This window comes from Phalacrocorax aristotelis, chromosome 13 (assembly GCF_949628215.1).
Source record: "Phalacrocorax aristotelis chromosome 13, bGulAri2.1, whole genome shotgun sequence".
Lineage (NCBI taxonomy): Eukaryota > Metazoa > Chordata > Aves > Suliformes > Phalacrocoracidae > Phalacrocorax > Phalacrocorax aristotelis.
In genome coordinates this window covers 9,118,414-9,146,209 of record NC_134288.1, presented here as the reverse complement: position 1 = coordinate 9,146,209, position 27,796 = coordinate 9,118,414, and the positions used below count along the sequence as shown (strand labels likewise).

At 60.1% G+C, this 27,796-nt stretch overlaps 5 protein-coding genes and 1 long non-coding RNA gene across 12 annotated transcripts; 4 read left to right on the top strand and 2 right to left on the bottom strand.

Moving 5' to 3' along the window:
• Positions 1–875: 875 nt before the first annotated feature.
• LOC142064270 (uncharacterized) lies at positions 876–1,565 on the top strand. Its single transcript, XR_012663043.1, has 2 exons — positions 876–1,031; positions 1,341–1,565. It is a non-coding gene; the product is annotated as an uncharacterized LOC142064270 (long non-coding RNA).
• Positions 1,566–12,946: 11,381 nt separating this feature from the next.
• DNTTIP1 (deoxynucleotidyltransferase terminal interacting protein 1) lies at positions 12,947–17,970 on the top strand. 6 transcript variants are annotated; one of them, XM_075108368.1, is made up of 13 exons: positions 12,949–13,105; positions 13,196–13,266; positions 13,565–13,661; positions 13,867–13,965; positions 14,477–14,545; positions 14,896–14,952; positions 15,200–15,261; positions 15,735–15,780; positions 16,255–16,313; positions 16,498–16,558; positions 16,963–17,034; positions 17,409–17,464; positions 17,769–17,970. In XM_075108368.1, exons 1-13 carry the CDS (start codon positions 13,028–13,030, stop codon positions 17,905–17,907), a joined length of 966 nt encoding a protein of 321 aa, XP_074964469.1. In that variant the 5' UTR covers positions 12,949–13,027; the 3' UTR covers positions 17,908–17,970. The 6 variants fall into 6 exon arrangements, with proteins under 6 accessions (XP_074964473.1, XP_074964471.1, XP_074964472.1 ...); XM_075108366.1 differs by having other exon boundaries at positions 12,950–13,114; XM_075108370.1 differs by lacking the exon at positions 16,963–17,034 and having other exon boundaries at positions 12,948–13,105.
• Positions 17,971–18,231: 261 nt separating this feature from the next.
• Positions 18,232–19,776, top strand: UBE2C (ubiquitin conjugating enzyme E2 C). The gene is made up of 6 exons (XM_075108374.1): positions 18,232–18,574; positions 18,651–18,678; positions 18,776–18,862; positions 19,021–19,225; positions 19,355–19,414; positions 19,568–19,776. The coding sequence occupies exons 1-6, from the start codon at positions 18,474–18,476 to the stop codon at positions 19,624–19,626; spliced, it is 540 nt and encodes a 179-aa protein (XP_074964475.1). The 5' UTR covers positions 18,232–18,473; the 3' UTR covers positions 19,627–19,776.
• A 125-nt stretch (positions 19,777–19,901) lies between these two features.
• LOC142063941 (regulator of G-protein signaling 9-binding protein-like) lies at positions 19,902–21,138 on the bottom strand. Its single transcript, XM_075108373.1, has 2 exons — positions 20,690–21,138; positions 19,902–20,544 (listed from the first exon to the last, which is right to left on the bottom strand). Exons 1-2 carry the CDS (start codon positions 20,883–20,885, stop codon positions 20,099–20,101), a joined length of 642 nt encoding a protein of 213 aa, XP_074964474.1. The 5' UTR covers positions 20,886–21,138; the 3' UTR covers positions 19,902–20,098.
• A 592-nt stretch (positions 21,139–21,730) lies between these two features.
• Positions 21,731–23,728, bottom strand: TNNC2 (troponin C2, fast skeletal type). Its single transcript, XM_075108375.1, has 6 exons — positions 23,555–23,728; positions 22,751–22,802; positions 22,486–22,629; positions 22,298–22,412; positions 22,083–22,219; positions 21,731–21,980 (listed from the first exon to the last, which is right to left on the bottom strand). Exons 1-6 carry the CDS (start codon positions 23,564–23,566, stop codon positions 21,949–21,951), a joined length of 492 nt encoding a protein of 163 aa, XP_074964476.1. The 5' UTR covers positions 23,567–23,728; the 3' UTR covers positions 21,731–21,948.
• Positions 23,729–25,234: 1,506 nt separating this feature from the next.
• On the top strand, positions 25,235–27,795 carry SNX21 (sorting nexin family member 21). Of its 2 annotated transcripts, XM_075108674.1 has the most exons (4): positions 25,235–25,499; positions 25,801–26,091; positions 26,258–26,412; positions 26,734–27,795. In XM_075108674.1, the coding sequence occupies exons 2-4, from the start codon at positions 25,815–25,817 to the stop codon at positions 27,403–27,405; spliced, it is 1,104 nt and encodes a 367-aa protein (XP_074964775.1). In that variant the 5' UTR covers positions 25,235–25,499; positions 25,801–25,814; the 3' UTR covers positions 27,406–27,795. The 2 variants fall into 2 exon arrangements, with proteins under 2 accessions (XP_074964775.1, XP_074964776.1); XM_075108675.1 differs by lacking the exon at positions 25,235–25,499 and having other exon boundaries at positions 25,616–26,091.
• The last annotated feature ends 1 nt before the right edge of the window (position 27,796 follows it).

Genomic DNA, 27,796 nt, shown 5'->3' with positions numbered 1-27,796 from the left:
GGCCCAAGCAATTGCCATGGGGCTCTGGGCACAGGCAGAGCCACAGGTGGGAAGCACAGCCAGACCCCAGAAAGGGCTGTGTCTGTCTGAGCAACGGTGCTGGTGCAGATCCACGCCCATGCCCGGAGCCCTAGCAGCAGGTGGCCGCAGAGGCCAGGATGGCAGGTCCCACCAGCCCTGTGGAAGGGAGCGGGAGGCAAAAAGCCGCTCCGCACCATGTGACAGGGACCTGGGCACCTGTCCCAATTCTGGTGAGGACGTGGGGCCCAGTGTTATGGCCCTGCAGTCCCGGTGCCCAGGCAGAGCCTCCATGCAGCTTCTGGCTCCTTGCCTTCAGCTTTGGGGTCCTGCACCCCCCGGCCAGTCCTGGCCCCCAGTTCCCACCCCAAGGCGTGGGGCCTGGTGGGCACCGGCTGGCCGGGATCTGCAGGGTTGAGGGGTCTGTGGCAGCACGGGACTGTGGACCGTGTCCGGTCACGGGACGTCCCTTGGGAGCCAGCGATTGTTCCTGGAGGCAGAACAATGCCCGGAGAGCTGCCAGGACACCACGAGCTGCTCCACAGCACCCGGCCGGGGAGCCACCTCCTTTGCCTCCGCAGGGCCAGCCTCACACTGGGGTCTCCCAGCCTCTTGCTGCCACCTTGCCTATACCTGTCCCCCACATCAGGAAGTTGCACCGGCTGCTCTTTTCTTGCGGCACAGCATGGCATGGCGTGGCACAGCATGGCTCTCTCAGGGCTGCACAGAGCCCAGCACTGAGCAGCACCACCTTCTTGCCTCCCCGCATGGCTTGTCCAGTAGCAGCAGCCCATGGGAGGGAGGGGACGGGGGGGTTCACGCTCAGACGGAGCGTGCCAGGCACTGGGTCACGGACTGGGTCACTGGGACCAACCTCCAACCCTGGGAGGATTTAAACCTCTGCCTGTGCCCAGACAGGCAGCCCCCACTCTGCCTGCCCTGCGCCATGCGGCTGCTGTTGCTGCTCCTGCTCCTGGGGCTCTGCTGCCTCTGGGCCCGGCTGGTGTCCGTAGGTCAGAGCGGGGTAGATGCGGGGCGGGCTCAGGGTGGGTGTGGGGAGCCAGTGGGATGTGCTGCATGAGGATGCACAGGGATGAGTGTGACCGTGGCTGGGGTGCAGCATCCTGCACAGCAGCGCTGTCTCCCTATACATCCTTGCACACTGCAGAAGTGACCAGCAAATCCCCCGACAGCTCCCCTGAGAGGGATGCCTGGGGTCGTGGGACCCCTCGCGCCCAGGACCCCACTGCGGGGCCAATGGCTGCACTCCAGTATGCTACACTGCGAAGGTCTGGGACATGGATGCTCCTGTCTCTCCCCAGGATTCACCTAGCCCCTGCCTGGACCCCGACCGAGGACACAGCGTGTGCCGTTACCCCGCATCAGACAGCCAGACAGCCAGACAGCCGGCCATGGAGAGATCCATCAACTGCTGGATAAGCACCCGTCCCACAGAACCCCCCTCCACCCCCTTGCCCTCAGCTCCATGCTGAGCATGGGTGTCTCTGTTCCCCCCCACCCCTAAGTAAACCCAGTCTTGTGATGAACACTTGCTGGGTCCTGCTGTGTCAGTCTCCTGGTGAGCCCCCGCTGGCCTCTGTGGGACCTTCAGCCCCTGTGGGAGGGATGGGGTCCTGGGCAGGGGCTGTGCCACCACAGCTGGTGGGTCCCCGGGGACCCGCACACAAGTCCTGCCCAAACTCCACAGGTCCATCCACCCCTGATGGGACTGGGCTCATTCCTATTCCTGGAGACCCTCCTGGGAGCAGGTGCCCAGCAGGAACCCATTGTACCCCCAGAGGACCTGGGCTTGCCCCAGGGCCATGGCAGCACAGCCATCCCCAACCTCACCTTGGTATGGCTCCGCAGCAGGAGTGTGTTGGGGCTGCCCTGAGATCTCAGTGGTCAGCTGAGGGTGCCCCTCACATCAAGCACCAACAGCAGTCCCCCAGCTCCTGACCCCACTGCCAGCACGGCAAGGCGCAGCACGGGTGGGCACAGGCAAGGCTCCAAGGGGTGCCCAAGCTCCCAGCACCCCAGCACACTGCCTGTGCAAAACCACTGGATCCAGGACCCGGGGGTATGCATGCCCTTGTGACTCCTGGCCAAGCCCTGCCACAGCATCTGCTTTCAGAGGATGCCAGGAGGCCTCAGCCATGGAGCAGCTCACCCCAAGAAGCCCCAGGAAGCTGGGAGGGAAAGACCACATGGGGAGGTTTCTCCTGGATCAGAGATGCTTTGTTGGTCCTGGGTATATGGCTCTCCCATGGGGGACAGAGTCACATCGCTGTGCAAAGAGCCCTGCCAAGACCACGTGGGAGCTCCCCGTGCCCGGGGCAGGGCTGGGGCAGCCACGACGGCCTGACTGTGCCAGGCACTGACCAGGGACAGCTTGTCAGGCCAAGCCAGTGGCCCAGTGTGAGGTTTATTAGGAAAAAGAAGGTCCTGCCCAAAATGGCATCGGTGCCTGGGACCGGCCCTGTCAGAGGAGGTTGGGAGTGGCCACCCCTGTGCCCACCCACCACAGGCTCTCCTTGCGACCCATGCCCCTTGCAGACCCTGCGGCATCGGTCACCAAGCATCATCGCCGTCACCACCACCATCATCATCACTGTAATCTTCAGCATCATCATCTCTGTAGTCATCATCATAGTCATAGTCATCATCTTCATCACCATTGTCATCACCATCATCATCATCATCGTCGTCGCCATCATCACTATCATCATTGCTGTCATTGTCACCGTCGTCATTACCCTCATTGTCACCATCATTGTCACCATTACCATGCTCATTTTTATCATCATCATCGTCGTCATCATCACTGTCAACCTGGTCGGACTCGGGCTTCTCTCCCGCCTCAGGCTTCCCCTCACTCTCTGGCTTTTCCCCAGTCTCCGGCTTCTCCCCCAGCACAGGTTTCTCCCCAGCCTCTGGCTTCCCCCCAGCTGCCGGCTTCCCCCCAGCCACTGGCTTCCCACTAGCCTCCGGCTTCCCCCCAGCCACTGGCTTCCCACCAGCCTCCGGCTTCCCACCAGCCTCCGGCTTCCCCCCAGCCACTGGCTTCCCACCAGCCTCCGGCTTCTCCCCAGCCACTGGCTTCCCACCAGCCTCCGGCTTCCCACCAGCCTCCGGCTTCCCACCAGCCACTGGCTTCCCACTAGCCTCCGGCTTCTCCCCAGCCACTGGCTTCCCACTAGCCTCCGGCTTCCCTGCGGTGTCTGGCTTCCCTCCAGTCTCTGGCTTCACTCCGGTCTCCGGCTTTGCTACAACCTCTGGCTTTTCCCTAGTCTCAGTCTTCCCCCCACATGCTGGCTTTTTCCCTGAACTGGGGTTCTTCCCAGTGGCTGGCTTCCCAGCCAGTGTGGGCTTGTTCCCCGCCACAGGCTTGCCCCCAGTCACTGGCTTCTTCCCCAGCTCGGATGCTGCAGCAGCCACCAGCTCAGCCCCAGGTAGGTGCTGGTTGTTACCCATCCGCTCCGCACCCAACTCCCACTTCCCATCTGGGACAACCCTGCCGGGCTGCAGACCAGGCACTGCATTGGGCTCTTCCCCAGGCAAAGGGCTCTTCCCCAGCAGAGTGCTTCCAGGTTGTCTTGGCTGCAGCCACCTGGCAGGGGCTGCTCCGGGGAGCCCTGGAAGGGAGAAAGCAGCAGTGTCAACCCTGGGGCACCAGACCTGTGCTGCCCTCCCACCCATAGCTCCCACCCATGGCTCCCACCCATGGCTCCCACCCCAGACTCCCACCCACCAGTGCCCTGCATCATTGCACAGGGTTCCCGGGGTGAGCAAAGCCCACAAGGATCTGTCCCCTGATGGCTCAGGGTCTCAGATTTGGCACTGATGCTAAGTCAGGGCATCAAGGGCAGGACACTCCCTGTGCTTGCAGCAGCCGGGTTTTCCATGGCATCACACGGCTGCCTTCTCCCCTGTGGCTTTTCCCAGTGGGATTTCAGGCCTCTGCCCACCCACTGCTGCCTGCACAGCCAGGGTGACAGAGCTCCCCTGGGGCCGTGCCAGTGCTTCCCGGTGCATGGCAGTGTCGTGGTGGGGCCGGTGCCTGAGGGTCGCTCGCCGTGGCTGCAGAGCAGCTGCCGCAGGAGCCACAGCATACCTGCCTGCCAGGGCACTGCTGGGCGTTTCTGCACCGGGACCAGCACCTGCCCGCAGCTCCAGCTGCGCAGGGCAGCTGGGTGAGAGCCGGCACCACACCATGCTGCAGCCTGTCCCGACACCGGCAGTGAGCCCTGTATCACCCAGGCCTGTCCCCACCCTGCTCCCCCGGCGGCAGCAGCTGCACTGGCAGCTGCAAGCACCCCCAAAGCACTGGCTTCCCCACCAGGAGGGGACAGCTGCTGGGGAAATTGCAACTGCAGAGCTTGGAGAGCTCTGACAGACCTTGGAGAGGAAAAGCAATAAAATATGCGTCTCTGTATGTGTATGTGTCCTGGGGTGCTCCCGGGGGCTTGCAGGGGACAGGTGAACATCGCAGTATTGACTGCAGTGACTTCTTAGCAGAACAAATACAAATGGAGCATGTGCCATTTAACCGGGTTATAAATGTATCACTAAGCATATTTAGGAAGTCAGTCTGCATGCTCTCCTGTTAGGCAGCAGCAAGCGACCCCGCTCAGCAGCAAAGCGGCACAACACAAGGTTGCCCACCGGTAGTGCTGGCCCCTTGACACCACTCCAAGACAGGGAATGGGACCAACACATTAGCAACAGAGGCACCAGCACTGCCAGCTTGCTGGCAAAAGGAGGGTTGTATTTTAAGGTTTAAAACCAGCCTGTAAACTGAGACGAAAAGAAATTCATGTTAGTTCAACACATTTTCATCAGCGTGCAATGGTCCCAGCATCTTATTACAGAGCAACAGCAAACCTGGCTCCAGCTGCACAGGAGCCGTTGCTGCCTCAGAGTTTAAGCCTTAGAATAAAACAGCCCGGCTTGCAACACATGCAGCAGAAGGAAGGAGTTCCATAAAATCTCAAACACTGCTCTCAGAATCACTTCGCTGCTCATTCAAACAAAACACAATTTTCACTTCTTTGAAAGTTGGCCATTAAAAAAAAAAAAAGAGCGAGACGAAAAATAATAATTCTTTGAGAATTTCCTATCTCCCAGAGCTGCACCTCCTCAGTGGGGCTGGTGCTTTCGGAGGGCTCACGGTGGGGGACATGCCCTGAACCTGCCATCAAGCAAAGCGCAGGGGCAGCTGCCAGCCCAGGCAAGGAACGTGCTGCACTCTGGTCCAAGGCGGGCACAGGAGGGTGGGCAGCAGAGCTCAGCCCACTGGAGCTCAGCTTTAACAACCTGCAGGTTGCCATTTTGGTTAGAGATGCCCTGAGCAGGTCTGTGAGGGGTGAGGGTCCCCACTCGCCCCAGGGGTGTCCCAGCCCCATGGATGGAACTGCTCTGCCCAGACAGTAGGGACACCCCCAGCCCACCCAGGCAGCCCAGTCTGGGTCCAGTCCAGTCCATCTTGGTCCTGTCTGCAGCACCCCAGGGCTCTGGCCGGGCTGATGTTTCCACCAGTCCCTGCCCTGGTCACTGGTTTGACCGACAAACCTTCCAAGCATCCCTATGCTTGCGCACTGGTTCCCCCGCTGCCTCCATCCTTGGCAGGAGTTTTGCAGAATTCAAAGATTATAAAACTTAAGCAAGGGCTAAACCGTTCAAGGGTTACAACTCTTCACAGGAAGCTTTCATAGATACAAGGATGAAAACAGGCATTTAAACACACATCACTGAACATCATCATCAACAGTGATCTAGTTGAAGATGTCCCTGCTCGTTGCAGGGGGGTTGGACTAGATGTACGCTAAAGGTGCCTTCCAACCCAAACCATTCTATAAGTCTATGATTCTATGAAGATAAGGAAAATATATTGAAGTCTAGGAAGGCTGGGTGTTTCCAGTATGCCTGTACTTGCCTGTGGTGGGTGCTGCCTGCAGCTCTGCCCACAGGGCGAGGAGCCCCAGCAGGAAGATGCCTCTTGCTGTCATGCTGCCAGAGCCAGTGGCCAGGGCTGAGCCCGGCAGCAATTTAAAGTTCCTCCCAGGCAGCCCAGGTCCAGGAATGGGAGGAAGCAGCTCACAAGTGACTTGTAGGAACCTCCCACATTTTACTGTAATTCTATTTTCTAAAGAGCCACTCCAGTTGCTTTTCTCCACCCACAACCAAGGCAGGAGCAGGATCCAGAGTCAGCTGCACGCCACAGAGAGGACAGCATAGAGACGGGGAGGAGGGAAGGGGGAACCCTGGCTGCAGAGAGGCAAAGTTTTTACTGCTGCTCTTGACGGTAATCCCCATCACATTGCTGAAGGCTGTGACCGACCCCTCCACCACTGCTGCACAGCAGCACCCAAGGACAAGCCACTCTCCCCGAGCCCCAGCGCACAGGATGTTGCCGGTACCTCCCTGCAATGACAAGCAGGAAAAAGCAGGGCTGCCCACACCTGCTCCCGACCAGCTCCATTCCTGCCAGTCCCTTTCGGCAGGTCCCCACCCAGGGTCCAGGATGCTTCAGATGGTGCTGGTCCTGCCACCAGCACTGCATCTGCTGGGGCATTTCCCACTTGCCCGAGAACACTCTGGGAGGTGTGTGAAGAAGCGGGCCTCCAGCACCACTGCTTTATTAAGTGGGATTTGCAAAGACAGTTCAAGTTAGTTGTGGGGAAGGAAAGTGCCAGCTCAGAGACAGCCCCTTCCAGAACAGCACCAGCTGCCACCGTCCCGCGGGAGAACAGTGCTCACTGTGCAAATCCTGTACCATTGCTTCGGTGAACTGCTGTATTTAAAAACCAGCAGGAATAAACATCCCTGGCAGCCAGAGCACTTCTTGTACTGCAGCATCATCGGTTTCTTTTCTTCATGTCACTGCTGTGTTACAACCGTGAGGGACAGTATGGTGGGAAGCACTTACACAAAAAACCCATTGCAGTTTTAAAGACAGAGACAGGGCATCTCCTGGCAGACAGCAGCAGCACTACTCAGAAAGATGTTTGAGAAGTTGTGAGCGAACTTTATCAACAGCAGGAGCCACCTGCACTGCCCCAGTTCTGGGCTCTGCCCACAGGCAGGAGCCCATCGCTGCCCCGCAGTCCTAGCCGAAATGGGTGCAGGGGAAGAGCACCCACCCAGGCAGCAGCGCTGGGGAGCTCCCTCCTTCCACATGCAAAGGGCCCTTGTTCCTAGGGCTGCTATTTTTCATAGGAGCCACTATTTGCAGATTTTTGCAGGCCCAATATTCTAGGCTTCTTTTGAATATCTGTCTCTAAATACAGGATGTCGTCTGTGTGTTCTGCTCACGAGCAGTGTGCTCCAGCTCTTTCAACATTACTAATGTAAATCCCTGGGTTTTGGCATCCAAATGAGCGAGCTCAAAGTCTCCTTGGCTGTCCCCCGGCCCACGGGGTCCTTCTCCTTTGTGCCCTCCCCGAATCCCCTGTTACTGTGGGGCAGCCCCGCGCAGACCTGGGCACGCACCAGGAGCAGGCAGAGCTCGGTGCGATCCTTCATCCAGCCCAGCCAGAGACTCTGGCAAGGCACCATCAGAGCAGCTTTCTGGGAACTCTTGAACATAAATTGCAGGGTTTAGTGTCCATGCATGAGTGCCCAATTAATTTTCACATGAGCATTCAATAATTGCATGCATGAGCACTGAATAAGTTCATGCAGGAGTGCAGAGTTATCACATGCACAAACACCAAAATAATTCTCACAGGGGCACCCAAACAGCACAGCACAGGGACCCAGGGGAACTCGCAGTGTGCATAGGCGGCATCGGCGCCCAGCTAGGGCATGCATGAGCACCCTATCCGTTCATCTCTGAGGGCTGTTCTGGACACGGATTTCCTGGTTTAGGCAGCAGCGCGTCTGCGGGACGAGGCCAGGGGCTGCTCTGAGCCACAGCCGGTGGAAGCATCTGTTATCTCTAATCAGTGAGTAGAAGTTTGTTAACTGGCAATAGATTAAATTAATTAAAAATTCCCTTGAGACAAGACTATTTTTCCCACAGCCGAGATTCCCCAGCCTAAGGACAAGGCTGAGCATCCCTTTCACCAGGTCAAGTGACCACAGTCCCTGGGGAACCATAAGCAGAGAAAGCATTTCCCCTCGGCAGCTGGGGACTGGAGCTCAGGCTGCTCCCTGCCGCTGCGAATCCAGTGGAAAGGTCTGCTCCAGTGAAATGGAGCTCTCTGGAGCGAAAAGTCGCGCGATTTCAAGGACAAGAGATAACCCAAGGCGAGGAGAACACAGGAATATGCCTTCAAACCCCAGGTCCAAACTGCCACCCTTCCCAGGAGACCCACATTAAGAGTAAATGAAAAATTAAATGTACTGCAACATTAACTTCCCTTTTCTCTGCATCTGATTTCAGGGTAAAGACTTATTTAATATGTTTGAGATAATGGATTAAGTAGTAACTTCAATTATGTGAGTGTCAACCCATTTAAATTAAGTTATTCTCAAGTCACACAGAGGTGCTAGTCAGAATCTGATTTTGCAGCTTTTTCCTTCCCTACTTAATTATTTCTTCTTCAACTGCACATGAACCAAAGGGCAATCAACATCATTGAAGAACTCAAGGACTGGTCTGGCCAGGACACACCAGCACCAAGCAACAATGGACCGGACTTGCTGGATCAAAAGACAAACAAAGTTTAAATCTGCAACTGGTTTGGTTTAAATCTGTAACTGGTTTGAGCTCAACATTATTTCTACAATTCTAAGCAAGTGCGTGGCATGAAAACTGAAAAGGCAAAGTTCCTGCTCGAAGAGCTTTCCATCAAAGTCATGTCAAGTGATGCAGGGGCAGTACAAGGGATGAGACTCAAGAGTGGGAAAGTGCACAGCTCCATGCTGCCAAACCTGTGTGGGAAGAGGGCTCATTGCAAGAAATATGCTTTAAGTATAGGCTGAGTCTTCTCCTCACGGCCATGACTCAATTTGGATGCAATTTCTATGTAAACCACCCATGTCTGTTGAAGATCCAGTATTCCACACCTTGCAGTTCCACAGCTTAACCCGACGGCCTTATCACACATTACTGTTGCTTTTAATCACCGTCAAGCAGGACACCCCACGGAGCAACCTGAGCCGTCCTGCCGGTGTCAGCAGCGTTGACTCCCTTCCACGCACCCAGCAAACAATCTGGAACAACTTGCGGGACTGCAGGGCTCCTTCTAACCCCAGGACTCCTGAGGTGGAGAGCTCTGCCTCTGCCTCTGCCCCTGCCCCTGCCTCTGCCCCAGTGTTTGCCTGGCAGCTCCTCCTCTTGGGAACACCACTGTCCTTCTGGCACATTTCCGTTTTAGCAGACCATAATCTTGGTTAACATTTAGGGAACTAATGAAGGAGAATGCCTTACAAGCACATTTCTTTCCTGAAATAAACACCCTGGAGAGATGAATCCTGCAGGTCCTGTTCCAGCAACATGACTCAGACCCCACAGAGCAGGGTCACACCTGCACCCATTGCCCACGGCAGCACAGGTCCATGGAGAGCAGGATGTGCACCAGAGCCCTCCAGCTTGCTCTCAGGAGCAACCAGTGATGGTTGGGTGCCCACCAGGAACACTGTTTGGTTATTCAAAGGCTTTTTGGCCATGTTTCCCCTCTCCTCATCAGCCACTTCCTGACTCTCATTGATTACCTGCAATGCAGCACCAGCCTCATAAGAGGTCAGAGGGTGAACAGGGAAAAGTAAACCAAAAAGTCACGTCTTCTGCTGTGGCAGGATGCAGTTGTTTGCAAAAGAAGAAGCCAGAAGAATGAGCAAATACCCATGATGAGAAGCACCACTACTCCTGCACTTGGATCCTCCTGGGGGTGGCTGGGCTGTAGCTGGGGCAGGTCATTGCTAAACTGACGCAGAGCTTGCAGCATCCACATAAATCCCGCTTCCATGGGACGGCAGGAGATCGCCTCAGCTCACTTGGCTCCACAGACACAGAACATCCTGAGGCTGACACAGATAGCTGACAAAGGGGCTCTTGGCATTCAAACCACTTGGTTTCTCTCTCTCTTCCTTTTCCCCTTCCTACCCACCTCAACCCACTGAAACACAGACTCTTCTGATGTATTCTGCCAGCTGTCTTTCTGTGGAGGCTGGTAGAATTTTACAGCATTTGATGCTAAGAAGTAATATTATGCAGTTAAAGTTTACAGGCTATGATCCCATTCCTCCTTCCTAACCCCCTGTACTACATATCCTCTTACACCGCAGCCCTGTGGTGACTGCAAGGACAGACCCAACACCGTCATGAGGATCCAGCGGGATAATGAAGTTTTGTCTGCAAGACCAAACCAGGATGTGGGATTGGGCTCAACAGGCTTTCCCTGCCACCAAAAGCCTGCCTGCTCTGCAGGCCTGCCCACACTGAGGACACTGAGGGACAGACATGACTTTTCCAAAGGCTCTCTGTGAATCGAAAAAACCTCAGGTAACCTCACCCGTGAAACGGCTGTTCAACTCTGGCAGATGTTCACAGGCTGGTGTGTTTTGTCATGTGTACCTACCACACAGATCCACAGAAAGATTACCATTAAAAAATGTGGACTGGAGAGCCAAAGAAGTCATCTCATCAGTTACATTTAGGTGATCCCTGACAGATATTGTTCTAACATGCTCTTAAAAAGACGTCTCTATCCCTCTGAAAACGGGGACTTATTTATTGAGAATTTGTTCTGGGATTTAAGCATTCCTGTAAGTTGAATGTTTTTCCAAAGATCTGATCCAGGTCTCACTTGATTCAGACCAACTCAAGGACGGTGGATACAGGGAGCAACTGATCGCTGTCTTCTCTGCAGCACACATACAGGGCTGAGCCCTCTCTCCAGCAAGCTTTCGCAGGTTAGACAAAAAACCATCCTGTTCACCTTTCCCCATGAGTTTCTACATCCATAGTTATTTTTTCTCTCCTCTGGACAATGTCCAATTTTTGTTGCTAACAATTTGGGGCAACCAAGATAAGCACATAAAAAGCCCAGTGTTGATGATAATGAAGTTATGGCAACTCTGATGGCGACTTGACTGGCCCCACATCCGCAGGTCAGGTTTGTGTAACAGCCTGATCTCATTCTGGGCTGATACAGCCCCAGCCAAAGTAGCAGGAAGGAGACAACAAGGGCAGGAGCCTCTTCCAGCGCGTGAGCCCATGAGTCACCCAGCCTCTCCTCCTGCAGCTGGTCCGGTCTCCCATGGGTGCCAAGTGTGGTTACTGCTGGGCCAAGAGATACAGCAGAAGAATCACACAGGTCACACTGAGGGGAGGCAGCCACAGGCTGCAGCGACAAATGCTGAGAGACACCAACAGGCCATCCTCTGGAGGCACCACCACCATGCCTGCACCCCAGGTGCCAGTCCGGAGCATTGGCAAACCTGGCAGAGAAGAACCCACTTTCCCTTGCCACGGCACTGTCAAGTGCTGCCCCACTCGCACACAGAGCACGTGAGGATAGCAAACTGGAAATGACTGCTCGAGCCACTCGTCTATTCTGCACCATCCTCCACACTAGCTGCTCTGAACAGGAGACACAATATTGTGTGCTTTGGGAAATCCAATTTGTTTGGCTTATCTTACAGTCATCTTGGAAATAACAAGGCAAATATTACCAGGAAAATGGCAAATGTTTTTTAACCAAAGAAAATGTTGTTGTCCACCTGACCCAATGGAAAAGCTTCTTGTTGGCCACAAGGCATGGTTAGAAGGTCTCGAAAATGACAGACAAATTGTTCTGACTATTCTGCCCATGTTAGATGAGATGCAGAAACACTGGACTGTTTGCTCAGATAAACAATGAGATTCCAGAAGGTGGAAAGACATGCAGGAAAAAGTAAACTGGAACTGCAACAAGTTAATTTTTTTCTATTTCAGGCATAGAATATAATACAACAAGGAATGCACAGAATGTGGAAGGACAAACATTCACATTTCTGCAGCTGCAATTACTTCGGTCTCATGGGCAGGGTCAATACACCACCAGTTTCATCTGGGACAGGTCCTGTTCCTAGGTGGGACAGGGTGGAACAGCATGACTTTTTAAGGCTTTAGGACTTAGAATTATTTTAGAGCTGACCATCCATCACTGCATTCATCCCTGCAGCTGAGGGAGCTGTGGTTGTTTAGTCTGGAGGAGGCTGAGGAGAGACCTTATTGCTCTCTGCAACTACCTGAAAGGAGGTTGTAGCAAGGTGGGTGTTGGTCTCTTCACCCAAGTAACAAGCGATAGGATGAGAGGAAATGGCCTCAAGCTGTGTCAGGGGAGGTTTAGATTGGATGTTAGGAAAATTTTCTTTAACGAAAGAGTGGTCAGGCATTGGAAGAGGCTGCCCAGAGAGGTGGTGGAGTCACCATCCCTGGAGGTGTTTAAAAAACATGTAGATGTGGCACTTCAGGGCATGGTTTGGGGCCATGGTGGTGTTGGGTTGGTGGTTGGACTTGATGATCTTAGAGGTCTCTTCCAACCTTAACAATTCTACAATTCTATGACCCATGAAGCTGGCCTTCTTTGCAACTAAGGATTTATTTATTGCTGTGTGTTCTTACATGACCGCGCACTCCCGTACACAAGAGAGACTGCGCATACCTGGAGAGGAAATTTACAATAAGTGAGGAGGGGAAAAACACCGGTAGAGGCGCGGAGGGAAGCAAAGGTGGGCGTGTTAAATCCACAGGGGCGAGGTCAGCCTACCTCGCTCCCTCGGGCTGTTCGAGTTCAGCTCGCTGCTCTGCCCCACCGCGCCCGGCCGCTGCCGCGGGAGGCCCCGGTGCCCTTGGCTACGTCCCCCGCCGGCCTCTCGCTTAGACACACCAGGTGATCCCTCCAGGCCCCGCACCGGGACTCGCTCCCGCATTCCCCGCCCAGACCCCCGCAGACCCTCCCTGTTGCCACGGCAGCCATTACTTCCGGCGCGCTGCCGGGGCGTCGCAGGCCGATGAGGTGTGCTGGGCCCGGCGCTTCCGGTGGCGCGGGCCGGGGCCGGGGCCGGGGCCGCCGCCATGGGCGCCGCCCGCGATGCGGAGCAGCAGCCGGGACCGCCGGGCGAGGAGGGGCCGGGCGGCGCCGAGGAACAGCTGGTCAGCACGGTGAGGCGGGGGGCTGGGGCCGGGGCCGGGGGGGACGGCGGGCGGGCGGCGGCGGCGGCGGCTGACGCGTGTGTTCCGCAGAGCCCCTGGAACATCATGATCAAGCACCGGCAGGTGCAGCGGCGCGGCCGGCGCTCACAGATGACCACCAGGTACGGGCGGTAGCGCGGGCTCCACCGGAGAGGCCGGGCCGGTGGGGGCGGAGGGGTGGGATCGGGCGGCGGGGAGCTGAGCTGGGCCGGGCGGGAAGGGGAGCGGGCTGGGCTGGAGCTGGCAGGGGTGGCGGTGGGCGCGTCTGGGCTAGAGAGACCCGAGGGGGAAGGTTGAACAGAGGAACTGGGCTAGAACGGACTGGCTGGACTGGGCACTAAACCGGAGGGGAAGGTCTGGGTTAGACCAGACCGGAGCAAGGAGGGTCCCGCGCCCCCCATCTGACTCCTCTGCCTTCAGCTTCACAGACCCGGCCGTGTCCATGGACCTGCTGCGAGCTGTCCTGCAGCCCAGCATCAATGAGGAAATACGGGCCGTCTTCAACAAGTACATGAAGGTGAGAGCTGTGGGGACAGGCCTTGCCGCCCCATCCCATCGTGGGCTGTGTGGAGAGAACTCCACTTCCAGGTGCGGTGTGATGCTGTCATGCCTGTCTCATGGCCGCTGGTGTGTGGGTGCAGCATGGGAGTGAGACCCGCATGCCTGCCGCAACACTGCCTGGCGGCTCAGGCTCTAACCCTCTCCTGCTGCCTCCTCTCCAGTTTTTCCAGAAGGCGGCAATGAATGTGCGTGATAACGTTGGGGAGGAGGTGGACCCGGAGCAGCTCATCCAGGAGACCTGTCGGAGCTGCCTGGAGCAGGTGGGCACTAGCAAGGGGCTCCACTCCCTCAGCAGAGCCTGGTGCCTGGCCAAGCAGAGCGGCTCAGCTAGGACACATCACTTTTAATGGCTTTGCCGTTAGCTGGGGGACACTCACAGCCCTTTTGTGGCTGCTGTGTTTTGCTTCATTTTCACTGGGAAGTGTAGAGCAGTCAGGGCTGGGCAGCTCGTGCTGCTGCTTTCCACTGCTGCCATCGGCACATGTTGCACAGCTGGAGCTTCCACAGAGACTGGCCCCTGGCACCCGTCAGAGAGTCCTTGGGGAGTGAGGTGGGATTATTTTCTTTCACATCTTGCTTTGGTCCCAGTTGCCCAGACTTTATCACGCACAGATCGTGCTTTTGCATCTTGCGGACTGTGAAAGCACTGCATGGCGGCACTCCGAATGCAGACCTGTTACAGGGCTTTCAGGTGGATACACGAAAGTGAGGGCTGCTGGCAGGTCTCTCTCTGGACCCAGAATCGGGTAACCCTTCTTTCTTCTCCTGCAGGCCAAACTGCTGTTCTCTGATGGCAGAAAGGTTGTTCCCAGGTTGCCCCATGAGCAGGTGGTACCAAAGGTAAACGTTATTGTTCCCAGAGGCTTGAATGGCTTGTAAGAGTCGGGAGATGGAGGAGGAGGGTTGGAATTGCTTTGTTCTCTGCCTCTTCCTGTCTGTTAGTGCACTAGCGAGGAGGCAGGGGTTAGGAGGGAGTGGTACCTACAGGACAATGAAAATCCTAGACACAGTTGCTGCTTGTCGCAGTTTGGTGCTTCTCACCAAGACAGGGTGGGGTCGGTGTTTCCCTGCACGCTTGTGCTCTCTGCCTCGAGCGCAGCAAAGGAGAGATTGGCTGGCTGGTTGTGTGGGGCCCTGCCTGCCTGGCGGGGAGAAGGGTCCTGCTCATCCCACTGCCTTTCCTCTTCCAGCGTGCCCGGCAAATGGATGAGGAACTGAATCGTCGAGGGAGCCCTGTTCCCAAAAAGGTAGGAGGGTTTTCCGCACAAGGGATTTTATGTTTTGAGAAGCCTGCTCCTCATTCCTGGCCGTTCCCACATATGAGGACGTGCAAGTGCACAAGCGGCTTTCGGGGTGCCTTGGAGGTGCTCACTTTTGTGCCAGCCAGCATTTCTGCTCGTGACAAAAAAGAGCAGCTTCCCTGGGAGGGGATGGGTAACATGGGGGTTCTCTCAGCCTGCACAGCTGATTCACTGAAGGATTTCTTCCATGCAGAGAAAGGGGAGGCCTCCAGGACAGAGTCTGTCAAATGATCGCGGGGTCTCGGGCATGGCTGCGTGAGTATGGGTCCTGAGCTAAAGCCCCTGTCCTGGGAGGGCTGGGGGAAATGAGGCTGCCTGAATGAGGAAGTACAGAAACCCTGTGGTCTCCTTCCCCTCCTACACAAAGGAGAGGTGCAGGGGGAGTGATGGAGGGAGGGGAGGAAGGTTTTAGGCTGAGCTGTTCCCCTGAGGAGGCAAAGACCTTCAAGGAAGTGGTTTTAAAATGGGCCTGAAAGGGTGAAAAAGTCCAGATGAGCCATGCAGAATGAGCAGTGTGAGACACAGGTGGTGGTGGGATATTGGTGGCCAGAGAGAGGAAAATGTGCAGTAAAGATGAGTGTCCAGAGCTGGGCACTGCAGGGGGGATGGAGGGTGTGAACAAAGGTGGGTCTGGAAGAGCTGAGGCTCAATCCCTGCTACTGGTGCTGCAGTGGTGACTGCTGTAGTCCCACAGGGACTCGTTCTTACTGCATTTTTCTTCCCCTCAGATGGAAGCTCAAAGTCTCTGAGCCCGTGAGAAGGGATGGACCAAAGGTATTGGCTGGCCGACACTGCTGGGCTCACCCTCTCCTCCCCTTTGCTTCCGCCAGCACAGAGCCCTACTGCTGCAGGAGCGGAGGACAGTGCCGCGCTGTGCTCTGCCCCAACAGGCCCCTGCAGTGCAGGAGAGAAGCAAGAAGAGGAGCGAAGTGCCTGGAGGCCTTTGCTTGTCTCCCCTGGGCACTGTAGCCTGTAGCTCTGCGGTGTGGTGCCGCTGTTAGGTGACCTGGGTAGAACAGTAGTAGCCAGGAGGATCCCACAAGCATTTCCCATGAGGGAAACTGCTTAGATCAGCCCAGAGGGAATGTAACTTCCCTCCTCCACAGAAGTCTGGAGGCCTATGGCCAGCTCCCTTCCTCCCAGGCTAGGGGCAGTTCTGAGGTTCCCCATCCGAGAGCTGAGGCTCATGGAGCATGGGCCAGCACCAGCTTCATTTCTAATGTTGCCCCTTTTCCAATTGCTCTGTAGTGGGATCCATCCCGACTGACTGAAACCACAACCTTTGTGCTGGGATCTCGAGCAAACAAGTAAGGAATGGCCCTGTTGATGGAGGGTGGTGTCTCCAAGGCAGGAGCCCGTAAGGCTCCTCCCGTCACTTCGCTTCTCTGCCTCAAAAGCAGTAGGAAGGGCTTGGGGAGGAGAGGAGGTGTCCCCATACCGCTGCAGCCACCCTCTGCACAGGTGTAACACTCCTTCATGTTCCTCTTTCAGAGCTCTCGGGATGGGAGGAACAAGAGGGCGACTCTACATCAAGCATCCCCACCTCTTTAAGGTCAGATGCCGCAGCAGGACACTTCCTCCTTCGGGGTTTGCTCAGAAACGGTTTCTGATGGGAATCGGGAGCGTGTGCTTCAGCTCACTTGTTTTCTTCCTCCCCCACGCCTTGTTTGTTATCTTAGAGCATGTACAACATAGTCTGGCTAGTACACTGGAACATAAGTTAATGGCTTAGCACAGCCTCCAAGGTGGTGGGTTTGCCTGAAGCCAGGGCTTGAGGTTGGAGAAACAGCAGGCAGAGCTGAGCCCTCCCTCTGGCAGCCCCCGCTGGGCAGCACCACGGGGGGCAACACACATTTGAGGGAGTGCTGGAGCGGGGTGCAGCGTCCCAGCAGGAGGGTGGTCAGAGCGGAAGGTCTGTTGCCTGTGTTCAGCTAGGTCCTTGCTGCTTTATTGCAGTACGCAGCCGACCCGCAAGATAAGCACTGGCTGGCAGAGCAGCAGCACATGAGGGCCACTGGGGGAAAGATGGTGAGTACGCCCGGGCTCGCGGCTCCTGCAGCCGGCAGGAACCACGCAGAGACCCACCGCAGGGCTAGGACGGGCGGAGGAGCAGCAAGCCAGAGCGCGTGCTGCGGGAAAGGCGGCTGTGGCAGGAGGCTAGGCAGGGCGCGTGGAGGCAGAGGTGATCCCAGGGTGCTACGGAGGCCTGTCCACTGCCCCTCGGGCTTCAGGCGCACACAAGGGCAAGCAGCGCAGGCTAGGAGGCGCAGCTGGCTCCTGTGGGGAGCAGCGGCTCTGCGCTAGGTGGGGTTGTGGGACACAGTGCTGCCCTCCCTGCCCCTCATGGGTGCCAGAGAGGGCACGCAGCAGCCCTGAGATGTCCCCCCAACCTTGTGCTGCAGGCCTACCTTCTCATTGAAGAGGACATTCGGGATTTGGCTGCCAGTGACGATTACAGGTGAGAACCGAAGCAGTGGCACTGTGTGTGCTGCTGTGCCTGGGGCTGCTGCCCTGGCAGCCTCTGCTGTGCCCACCTTTGCTGCTCTCACTGCAGGGGACCCCTGTGCCGGAGGGACCCCACTCTGCTGGTTGGGGGCTTGGTGCTGGTTGGAGTTGGGGCTAGGGGTGCGTGGTGGGTGCTGGGGGGTTGGGTTCAGTGCTGGCCGTGGGTCTCTAGTAGGTGCCAGAAGTTTGGGCTCAGTGCTGTTTGGGGATCAGTGGTGATTGCTGGGGTCCCTCCATCTCACCCCACCTCTCCCCAGGGACTCTGTCGACCTGCGGCTGGAGGAGCTGAAGCCCTTCATCCCGCCAGCGTGGATGACGGAGAAGATGCAGAAGCACATGGAGACGCTTCGCCGTGGGGGTGATGTGCTGCCCCCCGAGGCCCCCCCCGAGCCCTGAGGCCCCGACCCCTGAGGGCCCCCCCCCACCCCCGGGCCGCCAATAAAGCCGCTTTATACTCGCCTCTGCCGCCTCCTGGGGAAGGGAAGGGTTGGAGGAGGGTGTCTGGCCCTTTAACGCCCCACTGGTACCCGTGGCTCCGCCTTGCCGGGCAGCGACCAATCGTGACGCTTCCCCGGAGGCTCCCATCAGCGTCAGTCACCGGTTACCGTAGTAGCCGCATCGCCGGCAGGAGGTGATTGGCCGGCTCGAACCGGGCCGCGCGCTGATTGGCGATGGGGCCGTACGTTGGGAACATTCAAACGGGGCGCGGGAGCGGGGCGGGGCCGCCGCACTGGGGAGCCATCAGCATCGGCGCCTCCGCTCCGCTTGCCTCCGCTCCGCGCCGGGAGAGCCGCAGCGGGGTCCGGGCCCTGCACCCAGCGCAGCCGCGGGCGGGAGGGAGGGAAGGAAGGAGTGGAGCCCGGCGCCGCCCGGGTGTGGGAGGCGCGTTCAGCGCCCGGTAACTGCCGGGCAGTGGCGGCGGCCGGAGGCGGGTGTGTCTCCCAGCATCCCCAGGAACAGCCATGGCCTCGCAGAACGCTGACCCCGCCGCCGTGCCTAGCGTAGCCGCCCGCAAAGCGGCTGAGGCGGGGGCGACGGCGGCCCGCGGCTCGGTGGGGAAGAGGTGAGCTGGGACCTGGACCGGGGCCGGGGCCTGTGCCCCGCCGGACCGGACCGGTAACGTGTGTTTCCCCTCGCAGGCTGCAGCAGGAGCTGATGGCGCTCATGGTGAGTGGGGTCTCGGTGCCGGGCTGGCGGCGGCGGGGGTTCCGGGGGCCGAAACGGAAGGGGTCCCGGGGCGCCCTGACGTGCTGTGCCCCTGTAGATGTCTGGTGACAAAGGCATCTCCGCCTTCCCGGAGTCCGACAACCTCTTCAAGTGGATCGGGACCATCGACGGTGCCGCCGGCACGGTGAGCAGCCCCGACCAGCCCGGCGGGACCCTGGGTCCACCCCGCTCTGCCGGGGCTGCGGGTGGTCTCAGTCCCATCCCCCCCAGCCGCGGCTGCCCCCGCACCCCTGTTCCCCCGGGGCTGGGGCTGCGGCCCCCGCCCTTAACTCCTGTCCCCAGGCCTACGAGGAGCTGCGGTACCGGCTGTCGCTGGAGTTCCCCAGTGGCTACCCCTACACCGCACCCACGGTGAGGTTCCTGACGCCCTGCTACCACCCCAACGTTGACACCCAGGGCAACATCTGCCTTGACATCCTCAAGGACAAGTGGTCGGCCCTCTACGACGTCCGCACCATCCTGCTCTCCATCCAGAGCCTGCTGGCAGGTGGGTGCTACAGCCACAGTGCCGGGGGGAGCCTTAGTGAGGCTTCCCCCCCAGCAAGCACAGAGCTGTGGGTGGTGGAGCTCAGGGGTCTAGGCCAAACTCATCCGCTGACCCAGCCCCTGTTCCCAGAGCCAAATGTCGAGAGCCCCCTGAACACACACGCTGCTGAGCTCTGGAAGAACCAAGTGGGTGAGTGCCAGGAAGAGATCCCCCTCTCCGCCCTTCCTCCCTCTGGGGTGGGCAGCAGCGCAGCCCCCCGACCCCACTGCGCCCCACTGCCCACCCAGCCCCGCGGCTGCCCTGGGACCCTCAGCCCAATTCCCCTCCCTCCTTTCTCCTCAGCCTACAAGAAGTACGTGCGGGAGACGTACGCCAAGCAGGCCAAGAGCCAGGAAACCTGACCCACACCACCTCTCCCAGTCGTACCTGGGCCTCTGCCCACTCCCTCTCTGGCCGCTCCTCCCAGCTTTCTGTATCATAGGCTGTTTTTAAGTTAATTTTGCAGTCCAAGCCACAGTTAATGTATAAATAAATGCATGTTTATAACTTTTCTCCTGGAGGTTTTGTTGCAGACTGGCACCCTGTGAGTGCCTGGAGGCACCTTCTCTCTGTCAGCCCAGCCCCAGGTCCCACCGCCCCCTCTGCAAGCGTGGGCAGGAAGAGGACGCCAACCCTTGTGGGCTCACAGGGGCTTTATTTAACACTTAGTGTGGCTGGAGCTGGTCCCATTCCCTCTGTGGGGTGGGGGCAGCCCCCAGCATTGCCTGCCCAGGCAGGGGGCCCAGGGAACATGGGGGTATGCAGGGTCCTATCCCCTATTCTGTGATGCCTGAGTGTGCATGGGGTGTGCCAGCCCTGACACCTCCTCTCCTGTCAGAGCACACTGCAGCAGTACCCAGTACGAGGCCCCTCCCGAACCACCCCAGCCGCAGCAGCTGTGGTGCTGCCAGTTCCCACCGGCTGTGTGGCCTCCACTGTCCACAGCGGGATGTTGGCTCTGCTCTCCATCTCTGCCAGCATGGCCCTCACCTGCTCCATCTCCTCCTCCAGGTGTGGGGTGGCTGGGGGCTGTGCAAGACCCCCTCCTCGCCGGCTCCCCTTGCGGCTCAGCAACCCCTGGGCCCCCAGCCCAGTGCGCAGTGGGGATGTACCATCCCCCTGCACAGAGAAGAGCTGGCAGAGGTGGTGGGCTTGGCACAGGTCCTGCAGGAAGAGCTCCAGGGCGGAAAGGAAGAGCACCCACAGCCTCTCCAGCTCCCGCTGTTCCTCGGGGCTTGCTGGTGCCTGCCGCAGCCCTGCCAGAAGTGCGCTCCGCAGCCCTACGGGATGGAACACTGAGCCGGGGTGGTCCCAGAGCCCCTCCACCAGCCCCAGTGTGGCTGCATGGCGGGGGGGTGGGCAAGGCAGCCACTGCCCCCGAGCCCACCCCCTTCCCGCTGCCCGGGACAGCAGCCTCCTCCTTACCAGCGCTCAGCTCACGGGCCTCCGCACTCCTCCTGTACCGCTCCTCCCGCAGCCAGGGGCTGTCAGCGCTGCCCCCGAGCTGCAGCACCAGCTGCCGGTGCCCGGCTGTGGCCTTGCAGAGGGCCGCCTGGGCAGCTGCACATGACCCCGATGCCCCCTGCGCGTGGCGCACTTCCCCTCTGCCCGGTGCCATCATGCCCCACGAGGATGGTGTAGGGCCTGGCCCCTCTGCAGCAGCCTCCGGCTCCCTGGGGCACTCAGCTCCCCCTTGTGCTGTGCCGCAGGGATGTGATGGGCTCTGAGCTGCGTCCCTGCGTCCTGCCAGCAGCACAGTGTTGGTCCCACTGTCCTCTCATGTGCTGGGCGCTCCCTGGCCCCCCTTGCCTTGGCCTGAGGAGTGTGCCCCCCTCGTCCCCCTCACTGTGCTCCTTTCCAGCTAAAGAGGCTGTGTGGAGCCACTGCAAGTGCTCAGGAAGGAGTGAGTCCCTGGGGAGGAGTGATGCACAGCGGCCTAGCACAGGCTGTCCAGGCACAGAGCTCCAGCATTGCCTTGACCCCACAGGGAGGGGGCTGCTGCTGCTGCTCCCACATGTTACAGCCAGGTTCCCTGTGCCCTTATGGGTGGGACATGTAGGTCCTGAAGCATGGCAGGCAGTGGTGCTCCCCAGATCCCCTGTGGTCACACAGCCCTGCCCTGGGGAAGGCAGGAGCAGCCCCCCAGAGCCACTGGCTCCCAGGGCTTTGCTGCCCGCTGGGGCCCCTTGGGACCAGGGCTGCGGCCATGCTCCCTTGCCTGCTGGCTTGTGAACTGGCCATTCCATATGGAAAGTCTGAGCTCAGTGCTGGCGCCCATCCAGCAGCCCGTGGGAACTGAAACTGCAGCCCTGTGCTGCCCCCGCGCCCTGCTGGCATGGCCCTGTGGGGGGACACCGACCAGCATAGGGTGTGGGGCACTCACCCAAACATGTTCCCCCTTCCTGGGGAGCAGTGCTCTGGCCCCCTTCCCATGTGAACCCAGTAAAACGCTGCACCAGCAGCTCAAGCCTTTCCCCTTTTAATGAGGCTCAGACTGAAACCACATGCGACAGACTGGAGGAAAAGCTCAGCCACCAGTGACAGGGTGAGACCAGGGTCCTGGTGTGGGGCAGGGTCCCAGCTGGCACAGGTGGCTGGCGGTCGGGCGCTGCTGAACGGCTGCTCCCCAGGTGGTGATGGAGCAGGGCTGGGCACAGCAGCTGGCCCGAGGAATGTCTGCTCCCTTACTGCACACCCTCCATCATCTTCAGGAACTCTGCAAGAGAGCAGCAGCCTCAGCCCACTGCCATTGCCAGGGCAGGCAGCACGGGCACTCAGCCGGGGCAGGCACTGGGCTAGGGCCAGGGCCGTTGCTCACCGTCAAAGTCAATGCGGCCATCATTGTTCTTGTCAGAGTCCTTCATCAGGTCTTCTATGTCCTCTTCGGTGACGTGCTCCCCAGTGGCCCTCAGGATCTCACCCAGCTCCTCGATGTCAATGAACCCATCCGCGTTCCTACAGTAGGGTGAGGGCAGGATACGGCCCCGCTCTCTCCCACAGGTAAGGGCAGACAGGTATCATCTCCCCACTCACCGGTCAAAGATACGGAAGCAGTTGGCCAACTCCTCCTCAGACTTGCCTTTGGCATCCTCCTTCATCTGGCGCACCATCATCACCAGGAACTCCTCAAAGTCAATGGTGCCGCTGCCTGCAGGGAGGAAGCCAAGTGTGGGTCCAGCTGCCCACCCAACACCCGCCACCTGCCACCGAGGGCTGCTCACCATCTTCGTCCACCTCCTCTATGATGGCATCCAGCTCCTCCTTGGTGGGGTTCTGGCCCAGCATCCTCATCACCGTCCCCAGCTCCTTGGTGCTGATGTCCCCACCGCCATCCGCATCAAACATGTCGAAGGCAGCCTTGAACTCTGCAGGGAAGGGGGGTGTCAGGGCCAGGGACCGCACAGCATGGGGCCACAGCAGTAGGGCAGAGCACGGCCCCATGCTTTGGACAGGTTTGGCCCCTGTGCCTGCTGCCCTCACGCTCACCCGCAATCATTTCCTCGCTGAGGAAGGCGCGGGCTTCAGCCTGCTGGTCCGTCTGCAAGGCAAAGGAGAACAGTCACCATGGATGTCCATGGTGCGCCTGCAAGCCCCTTGCACACGTGTGGGGAGACCCCCTGCCCAGCTGGAGGATGGGGCTGTGCCAGGGTGAGCCACGGCCCCCAGCAGTCCCTGCAGCTGTGGTGCCAGCCAGCCACCTGCAAGGGCAGAGGGCTATGAGAAGCTGCCTGCCTGGGGCCCCCCACCAGCCAGGGGGCTCCAGGGCGCAGGGGTCGCAGTCGCTGGGTGCAGCCTTGGCATCCCACTCATGCAGTGCTATTTTTGGGATCTCCTCGGCTCCCCTTATAGGGATCAGCAGGGCTGCGGCCATGGGCACCTGTCAGCCCCGATCAAGTTTCTCCTGGAGGTGCGAGGTGGCTGCAGAGCCGACGGCGATGCTGTGTCGCATGACCCAGCACTCAGCTTTCAGCCACCCCCTACCACCACCTCCGCACAGCCCCGAGCTCCAGTCAGGGATGATCTAGCGTCCCTGGGTTCCTGCGCCCCTCAGGCAGCAACACAGTCACTCCCTGAGTCTCTCCCACCGGGACCCCGTGCCATTGCAATACCTCCCTGCCCTCGCCTGCCTAGGTCAGCCCAGCCCTGGGGACTATCTCCTTGCCACCATCCGCAGAGGTGCCTCAGCAGCCCAGATTCCCCAGACACGTGCCTCCTGCCCTGCCGAGTCTTGCCCCAGCACACGGCATGCAGCACGCAGCACACGGCTCATGGCAGCATGAGGACTCTTACCATTGAAGGCATTTCTGCTGCTTTCCTCCCCCAGGGAGTCACCACCTCCTGCAGCAGAAGTCCCAGGAAGCTCCCTGGTGTCCGTGGCACCCCAATTTGTAGTGTATCTGCCGCATGGCGTGCCCCCAGCCACTGGCCCCCCGGCCCCAGCAGCCTATCAGCTCCCCGGTGGCAATCCGGCCCCGCTCATTGGCAACAGGTGCGTTTTACCTAATTTAGCCAACATGTTATTGGCCAAGAGCTGGGGATTAAACGTGGGTCTAAAGCCAGGATAGAAATTCAAGCCCTCTGGGGAGGGACACCAGAGTCTTGGCAGAAGGGTGGTTGTGCTCCCACCCTCAACAGCCCCCACCTCCCCCTGCCCAAGCTGGGTCAGCAAGGAGGGGGTGAAAAATAGTCTTGGAGCCACCAGCATCACCCAGAGAAGGGGGCCAGGGTTTCCCCCTGTACTGACCTGTCTGCCCCAGCACAGTGGGCATGGCCCATCACCTGCTCCCCTGCCAAACCCCCAGCCCTGCCTGGGGCAGGCTACCAGCACCAGGTTGGGCTCCCCCAGTTGTCCCCTCCCTCACCCCAGCAAGACCCCAGGGACCCCAGCCCATCTTGCCACCTTTGGCCCCCTCCTTTCTCCCCCATTTTCTGCTCGGGTGGGCTGGGGCAGAGCCTTGCTGCAGCACTGTGCCCTAGATGAGGAAGGGACCCCTGGCAGGACCTGAGTTGTGAAGCCACTGAAGGGGTGCAGAAATGCCCTCCCACGTTACGGGGTCCCCACTGCCATTGGCACCCGGCTCCCTGGTCCGGAAAAGGCCCTGTCTTTTCGTGCTGCTGGGAGAGTGGGAAATCTGCCCGGGCACCTCCTCGAAGGCTCTTCCCTCGCACACTGCAGACCGTGCCAGCCACCTTTGCCAGGGCCCAGCCAGGGCTAGTGGCTCTGGGGACACGCTGGCCAAGTGGCCTGTGCCCTGCAGTGCCCTGAAGGGGTTGCACAGGGACTCGGGGCTGCAGCAGGGTCAGGCTGACAGCACACTGTCCTGCAAGGTCCCAGGGCTGGGGATATCCAGGAGGTTCCCTGGCTCCTGGTTTTGCCAGGACCCCCCCATTCCCTGGGTCGGAGCTGACGATGGCAACAGCCCAGCCCCCGGTGCATCCCACCCTGCCCAGCAGCCAGGCAGGGAGGGGCTGGGTAGGCTTTGGGGCCCCCCAGGCACGGCGTGAAGAAGCCCCCACAGGCCCATCCGTAGGGGAGCGCAGGGATTCCCATCTGAGCCCGGGCAGGGCGCGGGGTGCTGGAGCAGGGTGCAGTGGGCAAGCAGGGGCAGAGCGATGGCAGCAGCTGGGCTGGTTCCTCGATATTAATAGACATTCCCAAGAAAGCAGCGAGGAGGGAGTGGGTGCGGTGCTAAATAAGGCAGGGCGAGCGCCGGGGGTGCTGCCCGACCACACGGGGCGTGTGGCAAGGCCGGCCGGGGGCGAGGGCAGCGGGGTGCCGGGGTGGCCCGGGGGAGGTCCTGCAGGGGCTGCGGCACAGTGCGATTGGGAGCCTGGGTGTGGGGTAGCGAGGTATTGGGGTACCGGGATATGGAGGTATCGGGGTATCAAGGTATTGGGATACCGGGGTATCAGGACCCCGGGACCCCGCAGTGCCAGGCGCCGGGGTGCGGGGCTTCTCTGGCCCCGGACGGGGGGACACGGGGCCCTGCCAGGACAGCCCGGGCAGGGCGACAACGGGAGCGGTGACCAGGTCGGACCAGGCAGGGGCTGGCTGCGGCGAGCCGGACTGTGGGCAGCGGCGGGCAGACCTGCCCTGACCGTGCCGATCCCGGCCGTGCCGGCCCCGCCGCCGCGATCCGGGTTCCCGGCGGAGGCGGAGCCGCGCAGGGAGGATCCCGGGACGAACCGCGGCGGAGCAGCCATCGCTCGGCACCGCCCGGCTCGGGCCAGCACGGTACGGACCGGGCCGGCACCGCCCGTAGCGAGGATGCTGCTGCACCGGGCCGGGGCGGGGGCGGGAGCGGGGCCGGGATGGGGGCGAAGGGCGGGGGGGGGGGGGGGGGGGCCCTGGGCTGAACCGGGTGGGTGTCCCAGGGCCGGGGTGTCCCAGCCCAAGCCCGTGCGGCGCCCTCGGCTGCCGGCGCCGGGCCGGGCCGTTGGTGGGCAGCACAGTGCGGCAGCGGTGGGCAACCCCTGGCCCCCTGCCCGTCCCGCCGTGTTGGGGCAACCAGGCCTGATCCCCCCCGCTTTGGCAGCTGGGCCAGACGGGATGGCTGCCCACATCCTGCACCGCCTGCGGCACGCGCTGGCCGGCGAAGGCAGCCGGGAGGAGCGGGCGCGTGGCAGCTCTGAGGTCGAGGACTTCCCAGAGAGCTCAGAGCTAGAGGACGACACGGAGGGGCTGTCGACGCGCCTCAGTGGCACCCTGAGCTTCACCAGCCACGAGGAGGAGGACGAGGACGAGGACGAGGAGGTGGACGGTGCTGGAGAGGAGCTGGGGGAGCCTCCGCAGCTGGCAGGGGCAGCAGCGGGTGCAGAGGACGGAGGCAGGTGCTGGGGACAGTGTGCTGGGGGTGCCAGGGGTGCTCCCCGGGGCAGCAGAACCCTGGGAGGGACCCAAGCGATGGTGGGGGCCAGTAGCCCGGAGATGTTGGGGCACTGGGAGAGCCCCATCCCAGCAGCCGGTGGGCTGACATCCCTCTCCCGGTGCAGAGTGGAGCCCTGCGGCAGAGCGCCCTGGCAGCAGCTTGCTGACCCGGCAGCTCCAGGAGCTGTGGAAGAAGTCGCGGGGCAGCCTGGCACCACAGCGGCTGCTCTTTGAGGTCACCAGCGCCAGCGTGGTCAACGAGCGCTCCTCCAAGTACGTGGTGAGTGAGCCCGGCGGGGCTGGGCATGACGAGGTGGGCGTGGGGCGTGTGTGGGTCCTGCTCCCTGCCAGGGCAGGGGGCCCATGGGGCTGGCGCTTATTTCTCTCTGTCTTTCCCTGTGCTGCTCGGACGGTGCTGGTGGCTCAGATGAGCCTCAGGTAACTATTGCTGATGGGTGCTGCAGCTGCAGCAGCCTAGCCTGCTCCCTCCTGCCTGGGCAAACCCCACTGTGGCCCCTCTGTGGCCACACACCCGGCTCTGTCCAGCCTTATGGGAGCAGCATGCCCATGGCACCACACTGACACCCAGCTCCCCCCGCAGCTCTACACCATCTACCTGATCCGCTCCGGCCAGTTCGACAAGGCCCCTGCTGTCATTGCCCGGCGCTACTCGGACTTCGAGCGGCTGAACCGCCGCCTGCGCTGCCGCTTCAGCTGTGACATGGCTGGCGTAGCCTTCCCCAGGAAGAGGCTGCGCCGGAACTTCACCGCTGAGACTATTGCCAAGCGGAGCCGAGCCTTTGAGCAGTTCTTGTCCCACCTGCACTCCATTGCTGAGATCCGCCGCTCCCCTGAGTTCCTCGAGTTCTTCTTCCTGCAGGACCTGCGGGCCGCGCAGCGCCTGACCTGCACCGGCATGTACCGGGAGGCCCTGGCCACCTGGGCCAATGCCTATCGGCTGCAGGACCGGCTGGGGGTCTGCAGCTCTGGCCGCTTCCTCCTGACACTGGCCGGGCTGGCCGTCTGCCACCAGGAGCTAGATGAACTTTGCGAGGCCCACAGCTGCTGCGAGCAGGCACTGCAGCTGCTGGAGGCCCAAGGCAGCCACCCACTGCTGGGACCCTTCCTGCAAGCCCACATCCACCTGGCCTGGAAGGTGGGCAAGGACAAGCGGCGCTCGGAAGCCCGGCTGCAGGACCTGCAGGAGGCTGGGCCACCCCTGCAGCAGCAGCCCACCCTGAAGGAGTGTCTGATCAAGGAGCCTCTGGAATGAGTGTCCTGCCACCGGCACCCACGCTGGCAGGAGGGCAGGGGGCTGCGTGGGGCTTGTGCCTGGGGTGGCCAGGATAAGCAAGGGAGATGCCACAGGTGGGTATGGGACAGGGAGGCAGCACAGCCCACACCCAAGAGCGGCCTCGAAAATGCACTTTCTCTGCGGTTAGTCTGTCCTGCAGAGCCAGGTGCTCACAGCACTGCTGGGAGCCAGCTCCCCCGCTGCAGGGGGCTTCTAGAGTGGACAGGACTTAGCTGGGACATACTGGCACTGTGTAAGGGAACGGGAGGCCTTCTGGCAGGGTCTGGGGCTCTTGCCAGGAACTTCCCATAAAACTTATGTAATAAAAAAGGGTTTATTTAATAAAATCTTGGTAGGAAGAAGAGCAAAG

Excerpts from the sequence above, each read along its gene's own strand:
- DNTTIP1 (XM_075108366.1), top strand. The coding sequence starts at position 13,028 with ATGGGCGCCGCCCGCGATGCGGAGCAGCAGCCGGGACCGCCGGGCGAG. Across the intron at positions 15,781-16,254 it reads TGAGAAGGGATGGACCAAAG|TGGGATCCATCCCGACTGAC; the intron begins GTATTGGCTGGC and ends ATTGCTCTGTAG. Across the intron at positions 16,559-16,962 it reads AGCATCCCCACCTCTTTAAG|TACGCAGCCGACCCGCAAGA; the intron begins GTCAGATGCCGC and ends GCTTTATTGCAG.
- UBE2C (XM_075108374.1), top strand. The coding sequence starts at position 18,474 with ATGGCCTCGCAGAACGCTGACCCCGCCGCCGTGCCTAGCGTAGCCGCC. Across the intron at positions 18,575-18,650 it reads CGCGGCTCGGTGGGGAAGAG|GCTGCAGCAGGAGCTGATGG; the intron begins GTGAGCTGGGAC and ends TTCCCCTCGCAG. Across the intron at positions 19,226-19,354 it reads CATCCAGAGCCTGCTGGCAG|AGCCAAATGTCGAGAGCCCC; the intron begins GTGGGTGCTACA and ends CCCTGTTCCCAG.
- LOC142063941 (XM_075108373.1), bottom strand. The coding sequence starts at position 20,885 with ATGATGGCACCGGGCAGAGGGGAAGTGCGCCACGCGCAGGGGGCATCG. Across the intron at positions 20,545-20,689 it reads GGCCCGTGAGCTGAGCGCTG|GGCTGCGGAGCGCACTTCTG; the intron begins GTAAGGAGGAGG and ends TCCATCCCGTAG.
- SNX21 (XM_075108674.1), top strand. The coding sequence starts at position 25,815 with ATGGCTGCCCACATCCTGCACCGCCTGCGGCACGCGCTGGCCGGCGAA. Across the intron at positions 26,092-26,257 it reads AGCGGGTGCAGAGGACGGAG|AGTGGAGCCCTGCGGCAGAG; the intron begins GCAGGTGCTGGG and ends CTCCCGGTGCAG. Across the intron at positions 26,413-26,733 it reads AGCGCTCCTCCAAGTACGTG|CTCTACACCATCTACCTGAT; the intron begins GTGAGTGAGCCC and ends CTCCCCCCGCAG.
- TNNC2 (XM_075108375.1), bottom strand. Across the intron at positions 22,630-22,750 it reads CAGCGAGGAAATGATTGCGG|AGTTCAAGGCTGCCTTCGAC; the intron begins GTGAGCGTGAGG and ends CCTTCCCTGCAG. Across the intron at positions 22,220-22,297 it reads TGCTTCCGTATCTTTGACCG|GAACGCGGATGGGTTCATTG; the intron begins GTGAGTGGGGAG and ends ACCCTACTGTAG.